The sequence below is a fragment of the Rousettus aegyptiacus genome, unplaced genomic scaffold, assembly GCF_014176215.1.
Source record: "Rousettus aegyptiacus isolate mRouAeg1 unplaced genomic scaffold, mRouAeg1.p scaffold_m13_p_19, whole genome shotgun sequence".
NCBI classification, from domain to species: domain Eukaryota; kingdom Metazoa; phylum Chordata; class Mammalia; order Chiroptera; family Pteropodidae; genus Rousettus; species Rousettus aegyptiacus.
The window spans coordinates 711,366-730,506 of NW_023416294.1; the positions used below are offsets into that span (position 1 = coordinate 711,366).

The 19,141-nt window shown below is 43.3% G+C and overlaps 1 protein-coding gene across 1 annotated transcript; it reads right to left on the minus strand.

Annotated features, from left to right (window-relative positions):
- Positions 1–11,643: 11,643 nt before the first annotated feature.
- LOC107505199 (heat shock transcription factor, Y-linked-like) lies at positions 11,644–14,510 on the minus strand. The gene is made up of 2 exons (XM_016135107.2): positions 13,972–14,510; positions 11,644–13,515 (listed from the first exon to the last, which is right to left on the minus strand). Exons 1-2 carry the CDS (start codon positions 14,482–14,484, stop codon positions 12,829–12,831), a joined length of 1,200 nt encoding a protein of 399 aa, XP_015990593.2. The 5' UTR covers positions 14,485–14,510; the 3' UTR covers positions 11,644–12,828.
- Between the last annotated feature and the right edge of the window lie 4,631 nt (positions 14,511–19,141).

Genomic DNA, 19,141 nt, shown 5'->3' on the forward strand with positions numbered 1-19,141 from the left:
GGAGTCCATTCTTCATCAGAATTCTCAGTGTAATCCACCTGGGGTTTGATGGCCTGCCTCCCGTGACACAGGAAGGCTGGTCGAGGGGCTCTGAGACCTGGAAAGAAGCAAAAGCATTGTCCTGAAAGGGAACAGCTTGAAGGAGAAAGAAAGCAACACAAAGCCAGGGCGACTCACTCTGATGGGCTGAGAGAGCACAGAGCAAGGCATCCTGAGCTCTGCACTGTTAGTGTCAGCCTTAGGCTGATAAAAAAGATGAAAATTTCCGTCCAGATTATTCTCCACATGGAAGGAAACTGCCTAAGAGAGAGTCAAACGTGTTTCCCAGGCTCATCTGTACCCAGCACTTCCTGCTACCTGTAGCCTGTGGCACATCATAGTTCCTTTTCACATTCCTGAAATAGTTTTCTCCCAGTCTGCCATGTCTGTCCATTCCTCTTGGAGAAGTATATGGAAATGTATTTGAAAGCACCTTTGACCTGCACAAAATAATGGATTCCATCAAAAACTTCATAACATAAGTCAAAACTTAGAGATGGGCCTTCTCCTCCACCTGTGTGCAGGGTGTCGATGAGACCTCTGGGTGGTCTCTGTGAAACAAGGATTTTCTCTCCCTCACGATCCTGTCCTGATACCTAAGCAAACAGTGAGCACTTTCCTAGCTCTCCACTGCCCCAGAGCAGGTGTTGTTGCTCTTGTCCTGTTCTCATCTCATGTCCCAGATAGGACAGAATACCCCATTCTGTGTACATGTAAAGAGAGGGTCATCCATCAGAGCAGGCCAGGAGTCTGTGGTCCTCTGGTGACCAGTAGCTCCTAGTCACCAAGCTCCTCACTGTGTCTCCCACAGGGCTCTTGTCTGAGGACCTGCTAGGCCTCACGCTGCCAGGACCACAAAGGCGCCCTGAGTCTCCCAGTCCTGAGGCCAAGGTGCCTGTGGAAGAAGGTGCTGAGAGGGGCTGACAGTGCAGACCACTACCCAGAGCTAAACCTGTCTTCTCCATTTGAGAAAGCGTCCAGAGAAGGAGATGTGGGAACCCTACAAGGATCTGTGTGTGTGGGAGAAAGTCGGCAGATGGGAGGTCTCCACCAGCTGTGACAGACCAGCTGAATGATAGCTGGGTTGTGTTTCATTAGCTCTCCTGTAGCTCTGCCCATCTCTGGAAACGGGTCAACGGCAGGTGGAGGGACCTGGCCAGGAGTGGTTGCGGGGAGCCCTGAGGTTAGAGGCCACAGAAGCCCAAAGGAAACTTGGAGGCACCTGCTTCGTGTCACGGGGTCAGACTGACCATCAGCAAGCCCTTGCAGAGATCAGAAATGCATATTTCTCACAGAAGGCTTGTGGGATTTCCACCTGGGGCTGCTGGGAAAACCTGGCACAAAGCACCTAAAGCAGGCTAAGTCTTCCCGGGGCAAGGGTCTCTCAGGCTGAGACGATTTGGGGTCCATCAGGACGATGGTGTTTGTGGTCTCTCAGGACAAGATTTGGGGTCGATAGGAGGAAGCCATTGAGAACGCTCAGGTTGACAGCGTCTGGGCTCCTCCAACTGAGGAAGTGTGAGGGCTCTCATTAAGACGCGCTAGGTGCCCGGACGCTGAGTTAAGCTGGGGCCTTTGAAGCAGAAGGGACTAAGATTTCCAGGATGAGGCTATGTAGGATTCCCCCGACACTGGGGAATTCGGTCTTCCTACGCGTGCAATATTTAGGGTTTCCCAAGATGAAGGTTTGGGGGCTGCCTCAGGCTGAGGGGAATTGTGGTTTTCACTGTGTTTGCTGGGTTCTAACCATTAAGGGATTGGTGGTTTGTCAGGGCGATGAGATGTGAGGTCCCTCCAGGTTAGAAGATGTGGGCCCCCTCCAGGTGATGGGATTTGGTGGCCTTCGAGGGGGATGGGATTTGGAGCCTCTCGGGGCGAGAGGCTCTGGCACTCTTAGGCTGGAATTTGAAGATCTAGGACTAAGAGTTTACGAGGGTTTCTCATGGCAAAGCCCCTCACACTGCCGTTTGCCTGTCGGTTTCCTAGCTGAGCTGGGCACTGCCGCACCCTGCCTGGGACAGATGCGGCGTTCAATCTCCCGAGCGCTTGCCGGACTCAGGAGTCAGAAACCATGCACCCGCCAGCATACCCAGTTCACCAACAGCAGCCAATCAGTGCTGCGATCCCAGGGTCCTACCCGCCAATTGCAGTTGTGAAGACGCAAAAGGGGCGGGGCACGGGGCGGAGCCTGCCTGTCGGTCACCGGCAGTACCCAGTCCTGGGCTGAGGGCGTGGCCGGCGAGCGGGTCTCCACCGGCCCCGCGGAAGGCCCGCCCCGCGGAAGGCCCGCCCCGCGGAAGCCCCGCCCCGCGGAAGGCCCGCCCCGCGGAAGGCCCGCCCCGCGGAAGGCCCGTCCCGCGGAAGGCCCGCCCCGCGGAAGCCGTCCCCCGCGTCCCCGTCCCGCGCCGCGCCCCGCGGGATTGGCTGCTCTGGGTCCTGCGACTGTGCGTCACGAAGCCTTCCGCGACCTCGGACGGCCTCGCGGGTGTCGTGTCGTGATCGGGAGCGCGCCTTGGTGAAGGACCCGCGCCGCAGGTCCCGGCGCCCACGCCCCGTGCAGTCGCGAGCTCGCGGCCGACGTCTAGCGTGGACGGGGCCATCCTGGCTTGATTCTCTGTTCTCCCGGGCTTCAGTCAGGATCCCGAATTTTGTCCTCGGCCCATTTTTGCCCTTCCGTGGGAAATCCACCTTCAGCAAGAACTTTAGAACCGATTAGTGTGTGGTGAATGCCACATTCCTTTCCGGGGAATCCTGGGTCATTCCGTAAATTCTTGTGAGACAATGTGTAGACATATGTGTCGAAAGTGCAAACACAACGAGGGAAATAATGTGTATTAGAAGAAACCCTGGGAGAAATTAAAACGTCAAGTGACATTATGAATAATAGCGACATTTAAGTCAGGCGGGTCTAAAAAGCCTTCGGAAGCTAAGACGACGTAGTTAAAAACAAACACGAACGAAACCTGAAAACGTTCCGACAAGTATGTTGCGTAAAAATGAGACGTCCGATACAAAGACGAGGGGGTCGACGAAACACCTACTGGGTTTCAAAAGAGAAAATGGAAAGTGTTTCTGGCCTTTACCTAGTTTGCATCACAGAAATATAGCTTGATTTTCACGTGTTGGAAAGAAGCCCACGAACTGCAGATGTTTTATAACTGCTGTGAAACTGAATGAGGAGAAAGCTCATTCGAGTGAAGCTGGGGCCAGCACTGGGCGCTCTCACACTGTACCACCCGACATCAATTACACACACCACAGAAGACTGCTCCCCGGGAAAGGAAGGCCAATGATGGGCCCCAACATGAACGACCGACACTGTGCTTCCCACGAGAAACCGACGCCCAGCAACCCACTCTGGACCACGCTGAACTCACTCATTTTTCGAGTGGACTTGCGTTCAAAACGATCCTTTCCAACGTTCTCCTTTTTCTCTCCAAAATGACATTCCTCTTCTTCATCTGTGGGACTTGCCTATCCATGATTTTTGCTATACCCTGCTTGTTTCAAGTTGTAATTGTTTGCTGTTCTTGAAAGCCATGTTTTGCTGGTAAAATAATTGTTTTTACTGCAAAGAAAATTTTATTTTACATGTTACTAACCATGACCTTTTATCATTAGTTATTACTTAAATGCTGCCTCGTGTCATTATTGGTGGCATGACCCTTTCATGACATCTGTATTTATAGAATTCTCATGATTTACATATGTACATCCATCCGAAGGCTTGACACAGAGATGCAGTCTTGCATAATATCTGATGTTTTGCCGACAGCAATGTAGAAGAGGTGTGTTTTTAATCACTTTTTTATTTGAGTCACCTTATGAAAAAGAACCATTAACTTAGACATTGTAAGTCTCTAAATGAGATTTTCAAATGCACTGGTAGAAATGGTTACAGACAGTAAGATATCCAGAAACAACTTCAGTGTCCACATCCTGTTGTAATTTCTGTACCTTTTGTTTCCCAGTTATTTTCCTTTGCACTTTGCATGCACAGTGGCCCCAGATGACAGGAACGTTTTGCTTCACGACTTTCTGCAAGGAAATTGTGGTCTTCACGGTGTAGTTCTTCAGTTTTCTTCAACCTGTTCATTATAAATTTACTTGGTGTCTGTTTGATCTCTTCGATTCTACTCATTGCATCAATAGTTCCCCTAACCCTCACAGCTATTACCGGTGGTTTACAGGTTCATTGCTGTTTTTCAAATGCAAATGAATTATCCATTGCAAGTTCTTTACCAGAAGCTTTACTGAATCCTTTAGTCCACCTGAACTTGAAAGAATTGTGCTTTGGTATACAGTATTTATGCACTTGGGTTCACAGAATCTGAACACTCTTCAGTGGCTGGGGTATATGGGCCCTGAACAGAAATAACACTTTTCAGAATGCATGTCGAACCCACCTGAGGGTTCAGTCCACCCAAACATGGAGCTTAAGAGGAAGTGACATGGCCTTGTCACAGCCGTTTCATTTGTGAGATCAACGTTATTTGACAGCATACACGGGAATCCAGAGGAGGCCCTGGACATTTCCGGGGTGCTGGAGCAAGCAGATACAATACCCACAGAGTCTTTTGAGCTGGCCGTTCCCTCGCTGACCCTGGAGTTTGAGAGTTGGTTTCTCTCCTGGCTTGGAGCTTCTGCTCTCTTTGTGTTTGAAGCTGTCCAGACTCTATGAGGAAACTATTTTAAGGCTTCCTGCTTTTCTGATTAAAGGCCCGTTTTGCCCAAAAGTGTTTGGTTGGCACTTCTGCCTGACTTGACATCAGGCAGTTTCATTGGAACTGTGCTAGACTTTGGCTCTATTCTTTTTGGATCCACGCTGTTTCCACTGAAACTGAAATGCCGAACAATTGACCCCAGAAAAGGAAAACCAATATGGAAACGTAGTAACTGTTGGTTCAATAAAAGTAGGCAACTGTAGTTTGCATCAAACAGCAAACCGGTCCTACGAGAAATTCTGAGATTCCTGCTCCTTACACTGTAGATTCATGAAACCGTTTGGCCACTGACAAAATGGACGCATCTATGAACCTCTGTTGGTGAGAGGAGATGGGAACAAGGCTGCAAAAACGCCTGCCTCACGTTTCCCATTTGTCCCTAAGAAAATCCGGGACCTGTATTGGCACTGCTCCTGCACATTTTAGATTGCCTGTTGGACCATCTGAGGTTTGGTGAAGAGATTTTGCACAGCTTTCTCCACACCCTAACCCTGTCTCATGGGTATAATATTTTATTCATGGTCTGTATGCTTTTTCATTGGACTGAGAAAGCTACTTCCTCTCATTAACAAAAGCCTTTTTAGAGAACACTGATCCCACTGGGGAGCTCCAGTCAAACTCCACACTGACGGAGGAAATTGTTTTACTGGTCAGGTGCTTCGACATGGTTGTGCAATTTGGCCAGCTCTACATTTTCACCGTGCCTACCACACTCAATCCCTGCATTTCATTGAAACTACTAACGGCCTCAGTGAGAGTCAACTGGCAAAATTTGTAGAATCCTTTATATAACTTGGCTGAAAGCATTCTAAACTTCAGATCTACACTTCTTGTAACTTATAAGCTTTCACCTTTCAAGACACTTTCAGAACACTCCACTCATTTAGCTCCTGCTTCTTTGGATCCACAGTTCATTGATTTTAAAGTCTTAAAACCTTCTACTGAATGCCATCATGCTCTGGGAGAACAATCTCTTCACAGTGCAATCCAAGGAAGTGAAAAACTGAAAATCCAAATCTACCACATGGAGATTTGGTTTACTAGAGAAGGCACCTTAAAAAAAAAAAAAAAAAAATTCTTGCCAGCCTCCCTTGAAGGGCCCTTGCCAGAAACCGTTGACACACCCCTGTGCTCCTAAGCTCCAGCGACCAGATCCTTGGGTACACTTGTCACTCTTAAAGAAGATACAGGACAGAAAGTTCACATAATCTGATGACCTAAATCTAAAGCCGAAAAAAAAAAAATCAAAGCAAGTGACCATGGGAGGAGACAGCTTTCCTCAAATGATCGGGTCAGGGCTATACAACTCTTTTTCTTATTTACCATGAATTTTTATTTATTTTTCTCTCTTACTTAGAAAGATTGTGCCCTCATTTATGTTTTCTAATCTACTGTGAAAGGGGGGCTTTTCTTAGTATTGAATATGTCATCAAAAACTTCAAGATAATAATGGTCTTTGTTTCATTGTCTGTAGGTTTGAGCTCCTGGTTGAAATTCATCACATAGACTAGCTAATGTTGTTCTAATTTAACTTTGAATTCTTCTTTTAAAGCTATGCACCTGTTGCCCGTTGACCATGGACACCAGCTGTTCCTCTGCTTGCACCTTCTGATGAGCGAGAGGACACCTAGAAAGAAGTGTTCCTTCCTGACTTTGGGGAACAAGAGGCTGCTGGAGCTGGAATATGGGAATGCCGCCTGGCAACGCTTTCAGGGAAAAGTGTCAATCAAAATGGGAAAGAATAATGACTACCTGGAACTTTAAGCAAACACAATCAGTTGGAGGGTCTATGGGAGGATCTAGGGCTTATGGAAGTCCTCACAGGCTACAGAATCACAAGAACCCTACACAAGAAGACCCTGCAGGAAGAACTCCATGGTACAATAAAGCCCATGTTATAATAAAGGTTCTAACTGACTCTTCCATCACCTTCCTTTCCCGTCTCTACATACCCCTCCTTCTCAGCACACAGGCCAGAGTGTGCACGTGGCTTGCCATGCCTGCATGCTCTGGGTTGCAACCCTTTCTCTTTCCCCAATAAATATTTTTGATAGCAAAACAAACACCTAGCCGATATTATTTTTCAGTTGTTGTCGATAATGTGCTTAGGGGAAGATTGGGCTGCTGTGAATAGACAAGCCACCAGTTTTGTGCAAGTTATTCTCCCCTAAAGATTCTTGCTACTGTACAGCTTATGTAATGTAACTCAGGTATTACTGATGGACCAGAATGCAGTAGAACCAGGAGCCACGCTTCCTGGTGATCAATCAGCCTGTTCATCTTGCTTATCATTTTGGCCATGTGACAAAAATACTTATGGTTAGATTTTTAGAAACATAGATCATCACTAACTAGAAGGCTCTAATGTGCTTCCTAAGGGCAGTGAGGTTGGCCAAAGGTGACAGCGTGGAAGGACACAGAGATGAACACGATTTCTGTTAACATCAATCCCTATCCACCGGCCAATTCTGTAAGTCCTCTCAATTGTCTGTGAGTCGTTGACACTGCCACTCTAGCCAAGCCTTCTCATATATCAGGAATCAGATTTCTCTGGCTTGGGTTAGCTTAAATCCAAGATATCTGACCGAAGGCCTTCTTGAGAGGAACTTTGTGTCCCCTCTCTGTTGGAAGCTTTCAAGTCAGAACTGTATTTTCGTCAGAAGTCTCCTCACTGGGCCCAGCAAAGAGGATGTGATTCAATCTGTGCACTGAAGAATTGTTGTTTTTCTTTCACCATTGGACCTCTCTCAAATAGCTAGTCAAAGGGAGTGGATAGAGACTGGGAAAACAGTCCAGAAATATTTCTGTTTAATCTTAGAATCAGGATCCTCTCATATAAAAGCATCGTTCTTGGAATTCAGCACTCGAGTGTATGTGGAAAAATGCGTCCTCCAAATCCAGAACAGTGAACCCGCAAACACCCAAAAACACAGTGGTCAGCAGTGTGTATGGATTCAGGGTCATCAGATGAATGCTCTCAGCTGTTTAATTTTCGACAGTTCTAAACAAATCTATTTTCTCTTTCACCAGCTTTCTGCACAGGTAAAATGTTAGTTTTATAAGGCGAGAATCAGAATCAAAGAAGTTGGTGTTTCAGAACAGTCTCTACCTGCGGCTGAGTTCCCCCTTTTCCCTAATTTATGAGAAGGTACTGGATTGGGTTAGGAAATTTTGCTCTTACTTTCCTGGGCTACTCATCTACCAACACAAGGATAAATTTACGGTCAGTTCTGTCATTATTCTCCTGTAGCTAAGGAACCAATTTTCTCAGGCTTCTTCGAAGATGATTTGTTTCTAATTTTGTTTCCCACAATTTGATCATGGTACGTTCCGACGTGGGCTTCATGCTTTTTCTAGGTTTGTTCTTTATTCCGAGCATATGTCTTTTTGCCAGACCTAGAACTTATTTAATCCTTATGCCTTCAAAAAACTTTCAGCATCCTGACTTTGACTATCTCGGTTCTAAAATTTGCAGATGTTTTTCTATATCTCCCGATTCTTTGATAAGATTTTTAATCTCTACGGTTATTTTGAGAATGTTCATAATTATTTGTTAAAGCACTTGGATAGCAGCTGCTCTAAAGCCTTCGTCAGCTATTTACATGTGTCATCTCTTCCTTTAACATCTATTGTATTTCCCACGTGGTGAGATTGTTCCTGATTCCTTCTAAGATAATTTGGGTTTTACCTTGGGCTTTTGGTGATTAACACTCTGAGCCTTAAGTAAGGTCTTTGAAGAAAGTTGACATTTTTGTGTGAACATCAAACTCATCTAGATAGGTTAAGGCTCCTGTTCTAGGCAGGCTTGTGGACCTGTGGTTTCAGGGTCAATTTAGTTTCAAAGCATTTACTATGGTATTCAGGCCTGTTTTCTGAATGTGCCATGCAGTGGTCACTCTAGAAGTGAACACTAGCCTGTTAAATCCCCAGCGATTTGGTATGTATAGGCAGCATGGGGGTGAGGCCACTCAGCACACAACCACATAGGTTTGCTTTCCCCAACGTCTTCTTTTCTACAACCACACTGTCATTTTATAGTTTCTGGGTGCTTTCCTGTTGGGTCTTCAGACAGAAAGGTGGAACTAGTTACCCAGAAGCGCTATGCACTTGTAATGATTGCATCCACATCCAAGTGAAGGAAGACAGAAGAAAAAATACTGGTTATTCACCCCGCCTTTGGGCATTGTAATTTTCTCCAAACATTGAGAAAATTTCCCTCATTCAGAGTTTTATTTTATCAGGTAATTGTGGGCTTCCACTGTTGGGACATGATCACTTGAGGTTGCTTCAAAGCTGGGATATGAGAGAAAACAGAGGAGAAAAAAAAATGAGTGTTTTTTTTTTCTTTTCTCTAAGCATTCAGAATTGACTTTTCCACCCTTGAGGCAGACCGATAGGGCCTTTTTTTTTTTTTTTTTTTTTTTTCAGCAGAAGTGTGTTGATTTTATCTTACTCAGGAGCAGAAGCCTTATCTGTTGACGGAAGTTGCTCACTCTGATCATCTCCACGTGTTCTTATGTTATTCTGGATTTCTGGATGGCAAGAATGATAAGGTCACATCTATATTTATTCCAGGACATTTCTTAAGTAAGGTGTTTGTTTTTTGGTGGTGGTGATTAACCATGAGAAATGTTATACCTTTCCCAGATGGAAGAGCAGGCTTGCCTCTCCTTAGTTATAAAACAAGGTTTGCTCCATTTTGAGAATTCTCCCCTGAAACAAACCATTGCATGTGAAGGCACCAAAGAGTTATTCTGTGTTGCTCAGTTAAGCTTAGGGTAACTGATGCACACATAAACTATGGCTCCTGCTTTTGCTATGAGTGATAAAAATTTTTGTCTCTAACCCAGAGTCTCATGTCTCCTGCCAGCACTTGTGAAAGAGTCACTTGAAGGTTCCTCGCTTCCAAGCATGATAAATTCTCATGCTCTACAAAGGCGTAGTTCGTGTAATAAAGAGGACATGGGTCCACAAGAATAGGTAGGAAATAGGAGAACACTTTCTGGGACCTTGTAGCAAATTTTCTTGCCCAGGTGGTGGAGAAGAGAGAGTAAGGATCCTGCACTGTTAGAACTGAATACTTCTTCCCAAATGATGTGTTAGTTGTTATGAACTCCTCTCCAGGTTGCAGGAAGAAAGGTGATAAGACAGCTCCCAACCGGTAAGGAATATGGCTTTGGCTAATTAGTTGAGGAGTGCCCAGAGCTACAATAAGTGGGATCAACACTGAAATTGTGGAGATACATAAGTTCACCCCTACCTAAGAAGGGGACCCAGGTATCTTACTGTACTCTAGAAACTGAAGAATGTATCTACCTCTGTGGTTAAATTTAAGGCCACAGTGGATGGCCCCAGCAGCAAGTCAGTTTTGCCTGAAGGGGTGACAACTACTGTACAAAGAGAAACTTTATCTTTTATTCCCTGCCCCAAAGCAAAGCTGGTAGTGCAAAGAAATACTCAATCTATACAGATTTTTTTCTAGCTGCATAGGTGTACTTCATCTGATGGCTTAGCTAAGTCAGAGCTTGATGGTGTCTACTGTTGCGTATGGCTAGTCAACATCATTATAGCTGTTACACACATGCAAAGCAGACGTGTATGCTCGACTCAGTGGGAAGACAGACTCAGGGGCAGAACCCAGGTCACGGGGTATTTGTTTTTACAGTCCCAGTCCATCTTAAGCTGCTGTCAGCAGTGTAGCTGTTTCATCATGAAAAATTACATCTGACAATTCAGACATTCCTCTTTGGGGCATTAATTGTGAAAACGAACATCAGCAGAAGACTGAGCTGCCTGGATAATTTTGAAGATGCCCGCCATGAGTCCAACTGTCTGATGGGAAAGCTGGAGTCTAGCTGCTGATGCAGCCTACCCGAACCCCAGAATGTCACCTTTTTGACATGACAGCCATCATCAGAGTTCAGGCACACACAAACTTAGAAACTCTATGTGGTTCATTTAGAAGTTATCACTGAATGTCAGACTTGTGACTCCCGAAGAAAGTTGCTTCGCTTGACCCTTGGTCCTAAAGATCATGTTATATGGGATGCTGCCACTGCTTACCCTGACCCGTTTTCTTCCTCTCGAAACAATCTAAGGTGCCTCGTCGCAGGTGACCTTTCTTTTGTGCCACGGCGTTGCTTTTCCCAGATGATTAAGTTGTTTCCAGTAACACAATGGTGGTATGACGCCTCAGTATCTCTCCGCGCTTAGTTTTCCAGGTTTTTACATTCTGATAATGTTGCACCTTTTATTTTAAAGCAATGTGAGAAAGTCAAAGTATTTCACGGAAGTTCCACGTTCCCTAACGTATGCAGACATTTGGTATTGTTGCACCTTGGGTGTATTTCTAACTCTCCCATCCTCACCTCTCCTCAGTCCACACATTTTAGTAAGATAATCTGACTGCTAAATGGAACCGTCCCAAATGAGGGGCTATGTCCTTTTGGCTACTTCCTGGGTTTAGACTGGAAAGAAAATTGGTTGTGTGACATAGGGACCTGTTTTGAAGAATTATGATCCGATTTGAACTTTTTGAATGAAGGTGGAGTCTCAGTAGTGGATTAGTTGAAACAATAAAGGTCTAGTTATGGGGATGAGAATCATTAATGGGTGAGGGGACAACAAAGGGGGACACGAAGACACAACTACTCCAGAGTAAGGGAAGAGAACGATGTTGACCTCTGAGTATGAGTTAGGAAAAAATAATTAACACGCACTGTCTCCTAGGCCTAGCATCAATGACTGACTCGAGCAGCAACCACAGCTGTCTGTCAATCCATCCCGTTGCCTGAGAACTGACAGACAGTTTGTGTTGAAGAGTGACAACCCAAAATAACTTGAAGACTATGGAAAGTTTACTGTTTTTGAAAAAGATTTTAATTAGTGTAAGTCGACACTCATTTATTGCTCATTTAATAAATACTAAAATACATTACCTGCTAGGCACTGTGCTAAATCTATGCCGAGGTCCAAGGTAGACAAGGAAAAGTAGGCAGGAAATATTCGAAAGAGGTTATATCTTTGGGCTAAGCAGTGATATAAATAAAGCAGAGAGAGAACCAGCCTTTCAATGCTGGGAAAGAGGGCAAAGTTGTGAGGCGGCAGTTTACATGACCGAATTAGTTTGAATGAGCTCTAGACAGATAGTGGAACAGAAAGACACGGTCCTGGGAAGATAAAGGGGTCAGTTCTTCAGGGGAGTTGTTAGTGATGCTGAGGTTCTGAGCTCTGAATCTAAAAGGCGTTCCATGCCAAAATAAGGATTTAAGTCTCTCTTTGGATGGAACATAAACCAAGATAAAAACATGCATTAGTAAATGTAAAGTTGACTCACAAAGGGAGGAAATAAGGACACAAAATAAGCTTGAACACTTTGAGGACAGTAGAATACAGAGAGACATCTGAAATATTATTAAAATTCCACAAGGTGCTAACAGTGATGAAACTTCTATGACAAGAGCATGTGATCTTTACTATATCAGTGAGAGCTTCATGGCGATCATGATTACTGAGCTAGTTAGCGTATGCCATACTTTTATGTATGAATGCATTTTTAACGACGACAACTTCTGCCAGCTAAAATCGAAGGACTTACATTTTAAAATCACAGCAAACATTTAATTGAGAGAATGCTAAAGTAAATACTGCATGTGTGCCTTTTCTAGATTTGATTTGTATCTATGCCTCTCCTATCATCCCAATTCAGACCTTCATTTGATTCATCCTGGAGTGCGTCAGATATCACTTAACTCCAGTTTCTTCATTTGCCGATACTCCCTTGATTTCTATCCCCTTTAAATAGTTCATTAGATATAATTTACTTAGAAAGTCTGGTAAGTATTCCTAATGACCAAAATGTCCAAATGTTAAACACTAGTAAGTAGCCTAACATGAAATAAAGCATCATTTCACTCTTAACTCTTTCAAAAAATAAGGGCAATTAACCCGTAAGGTGAACATGTAAGTTTATTGTCCAGATAAGGTGATTGCATGCATTTTGCTGATGTTTGCCAACATGACTTAAACTTCGTGTTTTTGCACGGTCCGGTAGTCCATTGGTACATCACTTGTAATTAGGGTATTGTTCACCTAACGAAGGTGGTTGACGAGTTGACCTTGAAAGAGTGGCAGCAGACGTATCAGCTATCGTTGGCAGGGGGAACCATGGGTTGCCTGCTGGTTGCAAGGTGGAAAAAGGGCCGTCAACGACTGATAAATCAGGATATCTAGTTGGAAAAGTAGAAGGCACCATCATTCCAAAATAACTTCTCTGCAAGGGAGATGTTATATACTGAGAGGTTGAAGTTGTGCTTGTAACAAAATTCATGATGCGGCCATTTGCTTGAGTGTAACTGCCATGTGAGTGCATGTGAAAAGTGGTCAACTGATTCAAGACAGCATGTTGGTCCATTACACTTTGTTCTGATGGTCTACCTAAAGTTGATGATGGAGGAGACAGTTCACTTCTGACTGGAGCAGCTGTACTCGCAATTCTGTGGCTGGTAGCAGGCTTGCTTATTGGTGGCGTGTTTAAATTTGCGGAAGTTGAAAATACGCTTTCTACACGTGTGTCAGCAACAAATGCAGAATGATGATTACCTTCAATATTCTCTGTTCCAGAGTGCTTCTTGCTGAAATGTTGAGCTATTGAAGTTGCTGGAGAAGCATTTTTGATCCCAACTCTTCTTTTCAATTGGAGTAAAAGTTGGGGACAGCCTCGTTTAAAATTTGGATTTTGATAGAAGTGTAACTAAAACCAGAGGAGAAAGTTATTTGTTGACACAAGACTCTAAGAAAGCTGACCTCTAAATCATATAGCAAATTTATTATGCAAGGCTAATGCCATCAACACATGGACATTGTTAACTATTGTCAAAAATTACTTATTGGGAATAAAAACTTAAATAGCATAGCTCTCAAGTAAAAGTGTTTTTTTTAATTTAAACTATCACCGAAAGCACTTTTTAAAGTGGTTTCAATACCTTTACTTAAGAGTTCACTGATGAGAGTCAAAGCTGCTAGCAAAATTTTTATAATCCAGAATGCCCCGTTCTCAATTTTGTGAAAAAAAAAAAACTTTTAATCTTACTAGTGTCATATATTTTTTATGAAATATACATATTTCATTATATATCTGTACACACACACACACATATATATCCTTATATAGTACCCTATTATACATTGTAACTAAATTTTGTACTACCTTGCTTAAAACAGAGACTTCTTTTTCTTCTGCCAAGAAGTCAGCTAGAGAAGCAGATCTTTGAAAACTCTGTTGCACTTTACTAAATCCGTAAAGGTTAAGCTGTCGAACTAAACTTTTCATACTTGCAGTTTCAAATACTCTGAAAGGGGCCTTTCTTTCCAGGACTTCTCTCTTGAAGAGTTCTTCATTAATCACTATGGAAGTTCCATTCTCATCCCACCAAATTGACTTAAATTGATTGTTTTCAACTATTTTCCAGAGTTTTCTGGGGAAGGTCATAGATCGAAAATCATTATCTCCATCCGGTTCAGAGACACAAAATGTGTGATGTGGTCTTCTTATCAAGGACCGTGCAGACAAAGCCTGAAAAGCATCTTCTTCGATCACAGACCTCAAGTCCGAGTCCCCAGTCAATGTGTGATCACACAACAGAGATCCAATGGAGGCTGCTGAACCAGTTGTATCATCTTTAGAAGAATCGTCTTTAATCTCTGAAGAGACATGTGCCATCTCAAATAAATCTTTCTTCAGCTGCTTTTCTCACCTACCTAGTTTTGAACACCGCAGCCCCACATGCTGCCTTGGCAGGCCTATACTGATAAACTACTCAGAATTACCAGTGTTTCTCAACCTGAGTAGCTGTGACATCACAAAATGACTGTGATGGTCTCCTAGCAACTCAGTATAACATGCGCCCAGTGTTTCCTTCTCACTCTATCAATTTCATTCACTTAATATAAAATAGAGGCTGGTTATTTACGTAGCGTAATCTGCAAAATCTTACTGTGCAGAACATTTTTTAGTAAATAAATTTTGGAGGTCCATGGAGTTAAAGAAATTTCCTGCCTTCTTCACACACACTTATTCTATGATTCATGAATAAAGGATAAGGCCTGGTAAATGGACAATGCACAAAGTAAAATAAACAAAACAAACAACTTTTTTAACTTTTGGAATCTGAATCTGAAATTTGTATAAAGCCTATGGGATGGGAAAGGCAGGGGAGGAATGGCCATTGCTTGTCAATAAAAACAACAAAATTTGATTCGAAAATAAAAACGATTACTTATCTGTGTTTTACACAAATAGCTCTGTAATAATCACATATTTAATACATTTTTTCAGTCATAAATGAGTGTAATAAGTACTATTTTATTTAGTGCCTCTTTAAATACCTACGTATACAAAGCAAAATATTTTAAAGGAAAACAGATCGACCTAAGAAGATCTCCAAGAGTGGGAAACAAAACACTTAAATACAATGTTATAAGTAAAACAAATGTGGTTTAAAAGCTTTACCATACACCATACAAAAGAGCAAATATCTTCATTACATGTTTTAGACTCTTTTTTTCCCCTTCTCTCTCCTACTCTTGGGCTTGTCAGTTCTAACAAGAAATATAACTGCTAGTTTTGTTTGTTGGATTGTTTGTATTAGTATCCAGACACAGCTCTTGTTAGGTGTGTTATTAACGTGTTCCTCTTTTTTATATAGTCAACAGAAATTCCCAGTCAGAGGTATGGAAAAGGAGAGCCTTAATTCAGGTGAGAAGTTAACACGCAGAGAAACACAGCCTCCGGTGGAAACCAGAAGTGCCCTCCCCGGGTCCAATGGGAGACGGCCTTTTATAGTGAAAACTTTAGCCAAGGTTCTTGACTGAACCTATTTTATGCAGATGAGAAACACAAATCTCAAATTTTACTTTGTCCACATCTCACTGTTCTAATTGGTCAGGATCATGTGTTCTGACTTCTTGTTATGGATTAGATATGATTTGTTTAGATGCAAACGAGGATTGACTTGTGCAGCTCTGATTGGATGAGGCACATATGTCTCAGTGCTTTGCTGCATAGGTAAACCAGAAACTTCTTTATAATGTTCAGGCTCATACAGGTGTCCTGTTCAACAAAGACTATTCTTAAACCTCTTTTACAGAGTCCCCCTCTAACTCCCCCTCTAACGCCCCCCACCCACACCCCCTGCTTTTAAAAGACATGATCATCAACTGCACCATTGTAGGGAAAAGGCCAAGCATGAGGTTCTGAGTACAGGGTTTACGTTTTCTTCAAAACCTAGTGTCACTCATTCACATTTCACCACTAAGGAACAAGCGGCCAGCCCAGAGAAGTCAGACACTATGTGGCAGTTGCAGAGGTAGCACTTGAAGCAGGAACTGACCGGGACAGGTGACAAATCCAGAACTCCAGACAACTGCTTCAAGATCTCTGAAAATCCCAAGGCAAGCAAGAAACGAATTTCTATTACTGAAGAATTCAAATAGTGCCAAAGGGAGGCCAAATGGTCCATCAGATGTTTACCGACTGCCTCCTACATGGACCCTCAGGACTGGATATCGTCCCCTACAAATGCCTTGGATTGATTCCTGTTTAAAACCAGGGGTATTTGGAGCACTTTGGTTCTCACAAAGTTTTTTTCCTCTGTCCACTGGCTCTCTCTCTATTCTAAGAACACCAAGCCTTTCTTTGTGATCCTCCCCCAATCTCACCATACTGAGATTGGTGAGAGAGAAACTACACCAGGCTGGCATTGCCTTTTCAGACCCTTGACACTTGAGAAATTTCTAGCCTAATTACACGAGTAGGATTCCTGCAGTACCATGCTCTGGGCACACTGTCCTCATCTTCAAATCCTGCCCCATTTTCAAGGTTTAGTTTAAGTGCATCAACCTCCTACCTCGGAGGATTCATAACCTAACTGCTTCCGCTTTTTAGTGGGCTCCTGTAGCTGTCACTTTTCTATCAGTAACTTGCCAGCTTTCAAGACAGCATGGTTGAATAAAATATAGGCTCTGCCTTCACACTGTGCTACAGCATAATTCAGTTTCCCTACTGCTGGCTTTTGAGGACAAGCCTGGACCTTTTTCGCATTTTTCACACCTCTTTTGCCGACTTCCGTTTTAGTCCCGGACAGCTCTCCCAGGCCATTACCTTAATAGGGCTCGTTCCTCCCAGGCTCTGTAGCAGACATTCCACACCCAATTCCTACTCTTTCTCACTCCCTTGATCATTCTTCCGTCTTTGTGTTCTCACAAAGAAAATGTTATTTCCTCTAAGTCGAACAGTAGTACCAAGTACTGTTTTCTGACTGCATCGTTTCTTGAAAACTGTTAGCCAAATACACACGTGGCCACGGGGGAATCTGAAAGGCCATAAAGAGCTCATGAGAGTAAGTTTAAAAAGACAGTTGGATGAGATTCTCTCTACTGGGGTTTAAATCAGACTCTATTGTGAAACTTCTCACATCTCTAAACAGAAAGGGCTTCCTACTGTTTGCCCACTGTTTGCCACAGCTTCTAAGCAAGGGAAAACTTTGACCTATTAGGAATAAGTTAAACATATGCACCCAGTTTTCTGGGCATCCCTTTCAGATGAGTCATGCAACATGCATGAATTAAGCCAAATTTTTAGGGAAACGTTTGACTTCAAAATGAGCAACATGTGAGGAAACACAGCAAACAGCTTGGCAAAATAAACTCCTCAGTCAGGGACTGGCTCTTCTTTCTGATAGACCTTCTTTTTGAATGTGCCAAGCATGCGTGTTCCCATTTCAAGTCATTTCATAAACCCGGGACAGACCTATGCCAAGTAAGCTAAGGGTGAGGTAGCACAGACTCCTGCCACCAACGCTCACTACCAGGTCAGTTTTCTCTGGAAAACTGAAGGCCAGTCTCTAATACCTAGAAAGTCTGAGGTTGATAAATGAGGACTTGGGAGATGTCTGAATATAATGGATCACATAAATACATAGTGATACGCGAGAGAAAGCCTCTGAAATTGACAAGAAGCTACTGATCCTGGTGAGGGCGTTCTCGACACATAGCCAGACGGGACTTAACACTGATCCTACTTGCATAAGGCTGGACAAGAGGTGAGGAGCTAGGCGGATTTCGTGCACCTTCTGGGGAGCTGTAGGGCCTTTAAAGCTGCACACTGCTCTTTATGTTGGAGGCCGTGGTGAGAGTCTCTGCCATGTGTCCAGACTGCACTGACTTCCCTCTCTGTCACTTCGATACAAAAACCCAGTACTCTGCCACGTTTGCTGTTCATTTTCTACCTATGCTGACATGTGTCAAGTCCACTAAGTGGTCATGAAATTAGTGGTCTTGCAATCTTCCCAAAACAGCTGTGACAAATGGGAATTATCACCTCCTCACTCCGTTAAACCAATCTGAAAATGAAGGTCTGAGAACCTAAATCATTAATTAGTCCAAGCTGCCGCAAGAATCTAAGTGAGGACTAAGGCTTGAATCCAGACCTCCTGTATTTCCAAGTCCAAAATCTTGCCTTTGTAAAATACCGCCTTTGAAACAGACAGACCCCATGGTAATACTTCGGAAAATCGAATGCCGAAAAGCATGTCTTAAGTGCTTGCAGAGAGAAATTAGCAGCATTATGCGCTTAATTTGAAGTAAAGAACCCTTTATGTAAAAGTTCTAGAAACCAACAAGAGTATTTAAATATTCACGGAACCGAGAAAACATAAATGAACAAGATTGACAGGTCTGATTGCTTAATATAATACCCGCCTGAAAAAAACAAGCTCGGCAAGATAAACACAACTCACATGCTGCAGGCTCACCTAAGCCAAGCCACACTTCTCATATTTCTCCACCCCTGAAGGCTTTTCTAGAAGTGACCCTCAACTCTGAAAAAAAAATAATGATTTCACCATCACTCTTTAATTTCCTGCTTTGTATGCTTTAGTCTTATTCTGGAAATTATAGTTCCTTTACTTGACAACACATCTAAAACAGATTCAAACTTAACAGTCACCTGGATTAAATAACGCTGTGATGCGCTAAGTAACACTGTGACACTCGTGCACGAGTCTTAAGATTTCTTATCCTGAGGCCTGCAACTTTCAAGCATTTTCACTCCTGGAGGAATCCAAAGAGCTTTTGTTTTGGAGGACTATTATTCGTTGAAATGTACCACATTGGGAATTAACACCGAGACAATTTAGTTACTCATTTACAAATAATAATAATAAGCCCTTTATGCACTTAACGCTTATAAATCTATTGAATTCCTGCTTTAAGAGAATACTGCTGGGTCCTCACGTATACTCTGGCATCGGTTCATGGGATCCACTTCACTGCTTTCGGTGAAGCACATGAACAAAAGATAGTTTTAGGCAAATAAGCAG

Coding starts and splice junctions, on each gene's coding strand:
- LOC107505199 (XM_016135107.2), bottom strand. CDS start 14,484: ATGGCACATGTCTCTTCAGAGATTAAAGACGATTCTTCTAAAGATGAT. Junction 13,516..13,971: donor AAGTCTCTGTTTTAAGCAAG/GTAGTACAAAAT, acceptor CTCTGGTTTTAG/TTACACTTCTATCAAAATCC.